Source organism: Juglans regia, chromosome 9 (genome assembly GCF_001411555.2).
Source record: "Juglans regia cultivar Chandler chromosome 9, Walnut 2.0, whole genome shotgun sequence".
NCBI classification, from domain to species: domain Eukaryota; kingdom Viridiplantae; phylum Streptophyta; class Magnoliopsida; order Fagales; family Juglandaceae; genus Juglans; species Juglans regia.
Genome location: NC_049909.1, coordinates 14,171,774 through 14,183,466, shown reverse-complemented (window position 1 = coordinate 14,183,466; position 11,693 = coordinate 14,171,774). Strand labels below are relative to the sequence as shown.

Below are 11,693 nucleotides of genomic sequence, written 5' to 3'. Positions count from 1 at the left end.
TGTAAACAACTCATTTTGAGCTTTGCTACATTTTTATCGTATTTTGTATTTATATTTTAATATATTTCTTTTTCTATACTTTATGTAATGAACAATATCTTTTAATATATCTAGTATTTTTTTATTTCAATTCTCAATTTTTTTTTAATTTAAAATTTCATGTTTACTTGTAAAATAGTTCACGTTCAAACGTTATTAACGATCGTTCAAACATAAACTAAATCGCCCGAATTGTAAGACAAAACTTTCGAACGAATAGTCTACACATTCTAACATTCGAGCAAATAACTTACATGTTCGCACTTAAGTGAGCTTAATGTTCGAATGTATATGAACCGTTCGAACGTTATATTTTATACATAATATTATAGTTCAAACATATAACCATTTATCGTCCACCTTTAGTGATGGTTTCCTTCAACCGTTACTGTAAAGCATTTTTTGTGACGGTTTCACGACTATCACAAATTCAAAACTATCACAAAAACTCAATTGTGTTGTAGTGTCATCAATTCTGGATGCAGGTATAGATGTTGATAGGTGTGATTAGTATATCATTTTTTTTTAGAAAACTCCATGCATGATTTTTTTTTTTCTCGCAATCTGGGCATGGATGTGCCTATAGAGATGTAAGGTATGTTATAATATGGTATTCTTTCCACTTCAGATAAATAGAGGAAATTTTCCAGAATATGCATGGACTCTCACTAGTTGATGTGTGGAAGATAAAAGTGACTAGCTAGTAGTTGAATTCCTACCTCAGAAACAAGGGAAAGCTTATGATGAAGTAGATGGAATAAAATAAGGACCCAACTAATTGGTACCTGGATGAACGATCCACAAATTCATAATAAGGTTATCGCAGCACCACTCACAACTCTTTTGAGAAAGAACTATTTTACTTGGGATGATAATGCTAACGAGGCTTTTCTGAAATCTAAGCCAACCGTCTCTACTCCACCGATTTTAAAGTTGCCTAACTTTTCACAAAAATTCATGATTGAGTACGATGCAAGTGGATGTGGAGTGGGGGCAGTATTAATGTAAGTGGGTCAGCCTATTGCTTATTTAAACAAGGCATTGAAGGGTAAAGCTCTAGCCCTTTCTACCTATGAAAAAGAATCCCTAGCTCTGGTCACAACAGTCCACAAATGGAGACCCTATTTATTGGGCCAAACCTTCACTGTTAAAACTGACCAACAATCACTCAAGTATTTACTTGAACAAAAAGTGGGCACGGTTAAGCAGTAAAAATGGATCACAAAATTAATGGATTATGATTTTACGATTGAGTATAAGCAAGGGAGGGAAAATAAAATGGTTGATGCCCTCTCTAAAAGGCATGAACCAGATTTGATTCAAGGGGGATTTCGGGGCCTTATCACATTTCCCACCGCAATGTGGATAGATGAACTCAAAGCTACCTATGCAGCCTCACTCGAGTTGAATGAGATTGTAAAGTAGCTTACTACAGATCAACGGGGGCCTAAAGGTTATGTTTTGAGACAAGGGTTGCTCTTTAAAGAAAACTAGGTTGGTCATTGACACTCAGTCCTTGTTCAAGGCTAAGGTCCTCAGTTTTATTCGCTCGGATCCCCAAGCAGGCCACTCTGGTTACTTAAGAACTTATCAGAGAGCAAAAAGAGATTTTTATTGGTGAGGAATGAAAAAAGACATCAAGCGACTGGTCTGGGAATATGATATATGCCGAGTAAATAAAACTGAAACCACTTTACCCCCTTATCTCCTTCAACCCTTTCCCATTCCCTCACAAGCCTGGGAGGAGATCTCACTAGACTTCATGGAAGGTTTACCTAAATCTCAACGGTTCAGTGTAATATTGGTAATCGTTGATAGACTAACCAAATATGGCCACTTTCTAGCATTGGCACACCCATACATAGCTGTTGGGGTCGCACAGTTATTCTTTCGTGAAAATTTTAAATTACATGGACCTCCCAAGATTGTTCTCTCGGATCGTGATCCTATTTTTTTTAGTACTTTTTGGAAGACTTTATTTGAGTTGTAGAGATCTGTCTTACACTACAGCTCAGCCTATCATCTAGAAACTGATGGTCAGACTGAAGCCTTAAACAAGACCCTTGAAGGCTAGTTACATTGCTATGCTGAAGCTAAACCTAGGAGCTGGGTGCAGTGGTTACCACTAGCCGAATGGTGGTATAATTCATCATACCACACTACGACCAAAATTTCTATTTGAGGCCTTATATGGTTACTGTCCACCAAGACTCAGCTGATACATTCCAGGTACAACCATCAATGAAGCAATTGATCAATATTTAATCACAAGGGACCAGATCAAGACTCTACTATGACACAACTTACATCAATCTCAACAATGAATGAAGTTATATGCAGACAAAAAAAGATCAGAACATGAGTTTGTAGAAGGGGATTGGGTTTACCTCTACTTGCAACCCTATCGTCAGAGCTCCATCGCTATACGCCATAACCTCAAACTATCACCCAGATTTTATGGCCCATTTCAGGTGCTCCAAAAGATTGGGAAAGTAGCCTAAAAGCTCAATTTACCAGTGACTTCACGTATCCATCCCGTGTTTCACGTTTCCTGTTTGAAACATAAATTGGGAAGCCAGATTTGCCCTCTTCCCATGCTTCCTCCGGTCAATACAAAGGGGGAAATACAACCAGAGCTTGTGATCATCATCGACAGACGTCTGAAGCGGTAAGGGGACAGAGTCATCACAGAAGTCTTGATCAAATGGGTTTTGGCTTCCGTGGAGAACAATAATTGGGAGCCACTTTCAAAGATGAAGGACCTATACCCGCACCTTGTGAGCAAGGTCTTTTAACGGGGGAGGATTGTTATGGCCCATGGATAAGAGAGGTGATACACAGAGGGGCTAGGGTTCGCAGTCAGTGAAGAACAGGATGGAAGACACAAGTAAGTGGCTTCAGGAGTTACATGTTGGGAAAGCCAGACTTGAGTTAAACAGCCATTAAAAACGTGGCGTTCCACCTGGGTACTGAGGCATCAAAACGCGCAGCAGCAGAAAAGGGAAGCGCATTGTTTCAGCCAGCCAACACGCACCGTTTCAATTCTTGTCAAAGTGCACCGTTTTATTTGTTGTCAAAGTGCACCGTTTTAATTGTTTCTTCCCATTACATGTTCTAGAACATTGTAGTGAATTTCCTTGCTTTATTTCCTTTATAGTCAAGACAGGTGTCCATATGTTATTGCTTTGGGTAGTTATCCCTCCGTCGGTATTAGAATCAGAATATTCAGAAGAAAATATCAAATTAACAATTATCTGAAAATCTGAATTGGAAACTTTTGGAGGTTTAAGGGGCCCTCGAAGAACCCTATTATCTTTCTAGTTTATTCAAACTATCTCAAACAATTTCACAAACAGTTTATTTGCATTCATTTTCTTCATTATAATCCATACATCCTTGCATACTGATACAACCATTTACAACCCAGATTAGCATAGCCATAACAAAAACCAGGGAAATTGGCATCATTATAAGTAGCATGTTTAAGAAACTTGTTGTGTCCTCATTGCTCGAACCAATTCGTAGAATATCCTTCTTTTTGAGATGAAGTGCATTTGTGGGAGACTTAATCAGGCAATTCAAGAGAGAAGCATAAGAGGTGAGTTGTTGAGTTGGTCAGGTTGAACAAACAGACGAGCACGCACCAAGGAAGTCGATTCTCAAGTAGAAGCAAGTCTACTACTATTTTCCTTCGCATCCATGACATTTTGAACGCGGGATCATCCTCTCCTTCTTTTAGTTCCATTGATATTTCTCGAAAATATCCTTCCACATATCTGCCCTGATCTCCGTAGAGGAATTCAAGGATAAAGCAACCATTGATCAGCATCATCTCTATGAATTTCTTTCTACTAAGATCAACCACTTTTGCATAACATTCACGGCAATCCTGATCAATACTTTGGATGGCTTCTACCAAGCTCTTCAATTATGTTGTTCCTGTTCTATAAAGGAGGCATTTCAAACATTGTAGCTTAATAACTTCCATTGATTACAGCTGCTCATTCTTGCCGTGATCATGGGGTGTTAGGGGGGGACAAGGCGCCAGGGGGTAACGTGGGTGTAGAGGCATGTTAGGGGGGCGCGGTCAGAAGGCGTGGGCTTACCTGTAGGGGGCACTCGGGAGAAGAAAATCAGGATAAATAGAGGCTCCCTCTACTCCGTCCAGGGTCTTCTTCTTCAGTGTTTCATCTTCCTCTTCCACTTGTCTTCCAACTAGAGAGTGAATGTCTTTCTCCGGTGAATTTATTTACGACATCACCATTGTACAGAGAGATATGAGAGACTATGAGAAACTGTTAGCAAGAATATTATAGTGGATATCTCCTCCCCAAACACCCGTGGATGTAGGCGTTAAGCCGAACTACGTAAATTCATGTGTTCATCTCTTTTATTTTTCTGCACTTATATTTTCCATTCGCCGCCATGGACGTACGCACCATCGCTTTATAGCCACACCGGTACACTGCCGGGGGCTCCAAACAACACTAAACGAGGCCCAAGTCGACCCAGTGGGCCTAGAATGACTCTTTCTCCCCTTCCGGCCTGTTGAACAATTTTTACCGCATCAATAGTGGTGTCATCTGTGGGATTTGATTTCTTCTTTTTGTCGGAGGTGGGACAAGGACGATTTCTTGGCGCACTTAATAAACCACCGGATGAACGGATAACGCCCTCCCAGATGAGTATTCTCGATTTCTCTAACGTTTACATTTATAAAAAATGGGTGGATCGTGGGCGAGAAATGATTAAATCTTTCTCGCCCAGGCAAGGGAATCAGTCAACTCCTCGCCCCTACATTCGAATCGCTCTACCAGAAAATATATATATATATATATATATGTTTATACATATGCATTGTTCGGACACTTGCACTTCCGAGTCATTAGTGGCCAAATATTGTGCATCTAAAAGTACACAATAGCCACAAGCCAGGGCACAGTGCTGCCCACGTAGAAGGTATGCATATGAATAGTGCCATGCATGGCAACCGAATGGGTGCACGGGCAGCCCATGCCCAAGCCGTGGCGCCAACGGCCGACACTCCGGGCCGCCATGAAGGTCGTCGGCATTCTCTACCGCGGCCGTGGGGGTCATCGTAGTTGCTGGCCGTGCACGGCGGGGCAAGGCTCACTGCTAACCACCGTGAGCCCGTCTAACTCTCTAGAGGCCACCACTTGGGCCGCCGGGAATTTCTGTCTGGGGTGATGTGATCCCTCTCCTGCGGGGCTGTGCCCAGTGGTTCGTCTCCTCACTACAGCTCACGTACGCACTCCTTGTTGTGGCCGGGCTAGGGGCGGTGTCGGCGATGTCCATGCTAGCCGCCGGCGTTGTCTATCCCTTGGGAAATGACCCATGGCCGCCTGCCCGTGGCGGAGGCATTGTAGAGTCACCGGCAGACGCACCAGGACTCAGGCACACATCCTCCTCCCACCTTTCGGCTCGTGCACACCCCCACGGTCCTCCTCCACCTCCTCGGCTCGGCAAACATCTCCATGGTCCCGTTCCACCATTCGGACTGGCAGACGCACCACGACACGGGGTCCTCCACAGCTCCCCCACCTCTCCTTCGGCTGGGGCACTACCCCTATGGGGTCCTCCGCAGCTCCTCCACCCCCCGTCTCGACAGCCATCCCCCGTGGGCCCCTCGCCATCTCACGGTCCATGGCAGCCCTTTGGCTCGGCAGACACCCCCACGGATCCTCTGATGCTCATGGTTCTCCACCTCTGCTTGGCAGCCATCCCTCACGGACCCCTCTCCAGGTCATGGTCAACGACATCCCCTCGGCTCAGCAGACCCCCCCACGGGGTCCTCCTCCTTCTCGGCTCGGCAAATACCCCAAGGGGTCGTCCTCCCCTTTGGCTTGGCAAACACCCCACCTCCTCCACCTCATCTGCTCAGGAACTTAGCTCGGTGCTCAGAAGCACTGCACGACTCCTCCTCAGCCCGGAAGCCACTCAACTCGCCACCTTTGCTTGGCCATTGTGCGGACACCTAGCTTGGATGCAAAGCTTGGACACCATCACAACTTGGAGACCACCAACTGGGACAACCACTCTGGAAACAACTGCATGCATGGCTCGGGAGACAGCTTGGGAAACCAACAGTTGCATGTGTGGCTCGGAAGAAACAACTCGAGAAGCAACCGCATGCTCGGCTCGGGAAACCGACACCATGCACGGCTTGTGAATCACCACTCGTGCACGGAAGATGAGCTCAAAATCAACTTCAGCTCGGCGTTCCATCCGCACAAAAGCAACTCTGCTTGGGAGCTCCTCAACTGGGCAGCCCACTTGCAGTGGAGCAACTCGGCTCGGGAAGCACCTGCAGCTCATCTGCATAGGAAGGCCTCTCCCGCTTGGGATTCATCTATATAAGAAAACACCCACATGACAACCCGCTGGCTTGGAATAGTACCAAGTTGGTACCTCACTTGCTCGCATGACATCTCCTCAGTTCGGGAAGTCACCTCAACTTGGGAATTCCCTACATGGGAAACACATCTCGGACTCGCTTCTTCACCTAGGTAGCCCACCAGGTCGGAAACCACCTGCTCGGAGCTCACTCGTGTAGGAATTACAACCAATAGTAGACAATTTTTTGGTCAAGCAAAAAAGATCAACTACAGCGGAAAAAACTTTTCAGTATTGTCTCCCAAACTTTCTGTGAACTTATTTCTACTAACAAAATTACTTCATGTAGTGCATAACACAGATCAAGATAAAAATTGACACTCGCAAGCTCCGCGCCCGCACCATACGTAGTCAAGCCCATCTCTCGCATTGCTCTCGTGCCATGTGTGGTTAAGCTCCCGCCTCATCCGAGCTTTTCGCTCGAACAATACGTGGTTGAGTCCACCTGGCCACTTCAGGAGAAAAGACAAAAGGTGAGTGGGGGACAAGGTGCCAGGGGATCATGGGGTGTCAGGGGGGACAAGGCGCCAGGGGGTAACGTGGGTGCAGAGGCATGCCGGGGGGCACGGTCAGAAGCTGTGGTCTTACCTGCAGGGGGCACTCGGGAGAAGAAAATCAAGATAAATAGAGGCTCCCTCTAATCCGTCCAGGATCTTCTTCTTTTTCAGTGTTTTTTCTTCCTCTTCGACTTCTCTTCCAACTAGAGAGTGAAATGATGCTGGTGTATGTAAGAACTAAGTTGGTGATGCTGGAGATGTGGAGACAGACCAACTCAAAGGTCTGATCTCATAATAGTATCAAATGATGTTATAATTAGAAGCTTGCGGAATATTTGAAAGTCAGTATAATAAGTCCATCAGGGTAGTCTATCAAGCTTAGATTTTTAATATTATTTTTATTTTAAAATTTGAAAATTGTGTATTATTTTTTGTATTTTATGTAATGATTTGAAAAAATTGTAATGATTAGATAAATTAGATAAAAATATTGAAGATTTAAAATGAAAATATTTTGTATTTAAATAATATTTAAAAAATAAATATATAAATAATTGAAAATATCTAAAAATCCTTGTAGATCCTAACAGACCCTCGACTGTTTGTGCACGTTTGTGCGCAATGGAAGGTTGATTATATGTACATCCAAGTAAAACGACTATGAGTGAAATTATCTCATTCGCGCCAATATTTGTATTTATCTAAGATATTGTTACGCTATTTTTTGTGGAATAAATATAGGATTTAAGCTGCTGACAAGAACGAGTTTTTCTATATAGAAGTCGGTGTGAAAAATACATCATCTATTTTATTGACATAGTAAAATTTTATTTATTTGTAAGAAATTTTAATTTAAAATTTTTCAAACAAATCAAATTTTATCACATAAATAAAATGAAAAATGTGCTTTATAGCATGACTTCCATGCAAATAGAAATTTTCGAATCTCAAATATTCTTTTCTTTTACTAAAAGAGTTGGTTGACCACCTCATTTTATAGTGCATGAGAGTACTGCCATATATATCCGACCCTCGTAACAAAATGGGTACGTAATATGTATAGCATTATTCAACACATAAATATTTTATTCTCCATAGAGAAGACAAACAAATACAAATAGTAATTGGAGTTTGCAAAAAGTAAAGATACAAGCTTATAATATTAATACTTGAAACTGGAGCAAAACTTGTAAAAATAGAAAATAGATAAGTCCCGTGCAAATTTTTGTAAAAAAAAAAAAAAAATTCTTTTACTGAAATTTTTCTATTTTGAATTTGCAGATAGCATTACTGGTCCTTATAGTAGGAGAGGATAGCAAATATCGTTTGTAAAATACCAAGAAATAGCATAAACGCGATTCCATATACCAGAGTAAAGAACGTCGTTGGATCTTTAAAGTAATCCCGCCTCAGAGTAGCTTGATAGACGTTAAATCTTCGGGACTGATGTCCGTTCAAACGTAGGCAGAGGTCTGAGTAGTGAAAACCAGGGAAACAAGTATGATTATCATAAATCAGCCTGTTTAAGAAACTTGCTTGGTCGTCCAGCTCGTTGCTCCAACCAATATGTAGAATATGTCTCTGTTTGAGATGAAGTGCATCTGCGGGTGACTTAATAAGGCAACCCAAGATCGCAGCATAAGAGGTGACTTGAGTGCCCATACTGGGATCACAATGCTCAAATGCGATGAGGTTTCTGAACAAAGATTCTGTGTTCTCCTCTATAAATATTTCTGGGATTTTCATTTTGCCATCTTCGAACTTTACATCGAGGATGCAGCTATCTCTGACCGTAGCTGCAAAGAAACCAATTTCAAAGTCCAAAAGCTCCGTCACGGACGAAATGGATTTCCACATTAAGCTTTCCTTCCATGTATATGGAAGCGGTAATAGAGTTTCTATAGGCCCGCATGATTCAACTAACTGAGCTCGGAAGCAATCGAGTAAATGCTTGTGTGGAAGTGTTCCAGAGGGGGAATTAATCCTGTTACGCTCTCCGAACATTCTGTACTCCAAAAAAGGACAGGCAACAAGATCAACAAGTCGGGAGTTCCCGTACTCAGTTGTTGTTGAGTTGAACAGTTTGAGCAAACAGACGAGCACACACCAAGGAAGTTGATTCTCGAGTAGAAGCAAGTCTGCTACTATTTTCCTTTGCATCCATGACGTTTTGAACATGGGATCATCCTCTCCTTCTTTTAGTTCCATCGATATTTCCCCAAAATATCTGGCCTTATATCTGTAGAGGAATTCAAGGATAAAGCAACCATCGATCAGCATCATCTCTATGAATTTCTTACTACCAAGATCAACCACTTCTGCATAATATTCACGGCAATCCTGCTCAATACTTTGGATGGCTTCTACCAAGCTCTTCAATTCCGTTGTTCCTGTTCGATAAAGGAGGCATTTCAAATACCGTAGCTTAGTAATTTCCATTGATTGCAGCTGCTCATTCTCGCGGTGAAATGGACCGATTGAAACTACTTCCGGCAGGAAAGCCTTTTCATTATGGCTGCGTAGCATATTTGGAACTCTAAATATGGAACAGTGAGATGGGGGTGGTAGATACGTCTGGAAAAGCTTTTCTCGAATCGAAGATTCAAGTTCTTCCACGTCTCTGGTCTCGGCACATGTTTGATTGCTTCTGTTGGAATCTGCCATCAGATGTATTCTTTCATCTCGGAAATTCAAAAGTAGTTGAAAATCTACTTCCATAATTCCTAGGAATAAAATAAAACACATGCAGGAAGAGTATCTGGGGGCGCAAAATTACTTGAAAACCATATTCTAGTACTTATCCTTCAAGCATGCCATGGACATGTTTTGCTTAATTAGTCGATTTTGTAAACTTTTTCAAAAAATTATTCTAACTTCAAAACAAACATCTTTTATTTTTATTAAAAAAAAAAAAAATCTATCATAGACTGTACGGCTAATCATTTGCCTAGATTTAAATGAAATGTTAAAAATAAAACAAGAAAAATGATACTTGCAGTCGTAAGTGTGCAAGCGCCGTGCAGTCACTTTAAAAAAAAATAAATAAATATAGGACCCACGTGAAAGAAAATTAATTTTTTAGTAGTGTACCACACTCTTTTTCAAAGCGACTGCATGGCGCTTGTGCATTCTACGACTGTATGTAGCATTACTCATAAAATAATCAAAACAAAAAAACCTTAACAAAATTATATTCAAACAATTTTTTAACTCAACTCATTCACTTTCACAATCACAATCACAATATAAAACATATTTAAAATTATTTTATCTACCTCCACAAAACTCAATAACAAACACATTTAAAAAAATCTCAATTAAACATGTTCAAAAAATTCCTTAACCAAACATTGAATCTAGTTATCAATTAGTCATGATATATTTTTAATAATTTTAAACGTCAATAATCATTAATTAAATGTCAATTATATTACTTAATATCTGTCACTAAACATGATATAACGAGTAATGTTAAATACAATTGTGGAAGGCGCAAGCGATATGCAATCATTTTGAAAAAAAAAAAAAGTAGGGTCTACTACTAAAAATTTAATGTTTTTTCTTATAGGTCCCGTATTTACTCACTTTTTCAAAGAGATTAAACGGCGCTTGTGCACTCCACGATTACAAATATAATTTCTCTTAATGTACTTATTATAAAATTTAAAATTAAAATGAAGAACAATAGCTCAATTAAATATAAATCCATACTCATATGTTGCATGTAGGGTATATTAATTAATTAAGAGATACCATTCTCTCTTAATCGAAAATCATATCAAATCCATAGTGTATAGCAAACCTTAGATTTGGATTTGTGTCATTAATGTATTGATGATTATTACTTTTCTAAGTATTTGTGTGATCAAGATTTGAATAGTTTTTCTCCATAGGCATATATACAAAATGCATAATGAAAACATATTCTTTTGAGGTCTATATAGAAATATTTAATTAATCCACAAATAGATTTGAAAAAATATAAATTTTCAAATAGATGTAGCCTAATATGATATGTGAAATTATAAAATAGATGTATAATATGATACGTGAAATTGTAAAATATTTTATGTGCCACGCGGATATAATGTATTACATCAAATCATAAAATATAATAAATTTCTTTATTTTTTTTAAATTTCTTTATAAACTTAGCATTGAATATTAATTAGGTACGTACCTGATGATATTGGAGGATCAGGATTTCTTGATGGCGAGTGCTGTTGGGGAGGGTTGCTTGTTGATGCGGAGTGGGATGCGGCCATTTGTTACCCTGAAATTACATATCAAACTCCAGTCAAAATCATAGTAAAAATAAGCCGGAAAAAGAACAAACTTAGACAGAGAGAGAGAGGACCGGAGAAAGAGATCAGAGGCCGGCAAGGACGAAGGACAGACGTTCAAGTGGTCGTTAGATCAAGAGAGGAAAGTATCTCTCAACGTTAACACGATGGTCCTAATATAAAGAACCAAGCAGTAATGTTTCGTGGTAATTGCATTTTTTCTTTACATTGTGACGTTATTCAATGAAGTCAATGCTCCAGAAGATGCGTATGGGGTCTTGCGTTCACACGGTTTTCTTTTATTCTTTATTATTTATTTATAAAATTATTGCATTAATAGTATTATTTTTTGTGAGTACGTGCCAATTGCACCGAAGAATGGACGGTTTGTAAGTTGTAACACAGAATATAGGCCTAGCTGAGTGAATGCACTCCTCAGTTTCTCAATCATTTCCCTCTC

The 11,693-nt window shown here is 40.3% G+C and overlaps 1 protein-coding gene across 2 annotated transcripts; it reads right to left on the bottom strand.

Moving 5' to 3' along the window:
- Positions 1-8,228: 8,228 nt before the first annotated feature.
- Positions 8,229-11,417, bottom strand: LOC108994358 (UPF0481 protein At3g47200-like). Of its 2 annotated transcripts, XM_035694237.1 has the most exons (3): positions 11,308-11,417; positions 11,131-11,223; positions 8,229-9,607 (listed from the first exon to the last, which is right to left on the bottom strand). In XM_035694237.1, exons 2-3 carry the CDS (start codon positions 11,213-11,215, stop codon positions 8,238-8,240), a joined length of 1,455 nt encoding a protein of 484 aa, XP_035550130.1. In that variant the 5' UTR covers positions 11,216-11,223; positions 11,308-11,417; the 3' UTR covers positions 8,229-8,237. The 2 variants fall into 2 exon arrangements, with proteins under 2 accessions (XP_035550130.1, XP_035550131.1); XM_035694238.1 differs by lacking the exon at positions 11,308-11,417 and having other exon boundaries at positions 11,131-11,276.
- Between the last annotated feature and the right edge of the window lie 276 nt (positions 11,418-11,693).

Excerpts from the sequence above, each read along its gene's own strand:
- LOC108994358 (XM_035694237.1), bottom strand. The coding sequence starts at position 11,215 with ATGGCCGCATCCCACTCCGCATCAACAAGCAACCCTCCCCAACAGCAC. Across the intron at positions 9,608-11,130 it reads TGATCCTCCAATATCATCAG|ATTCCAACAGAAGCAATCAA; the intron begins GTACGTACCTAA and ends ATCTGATGGCAG.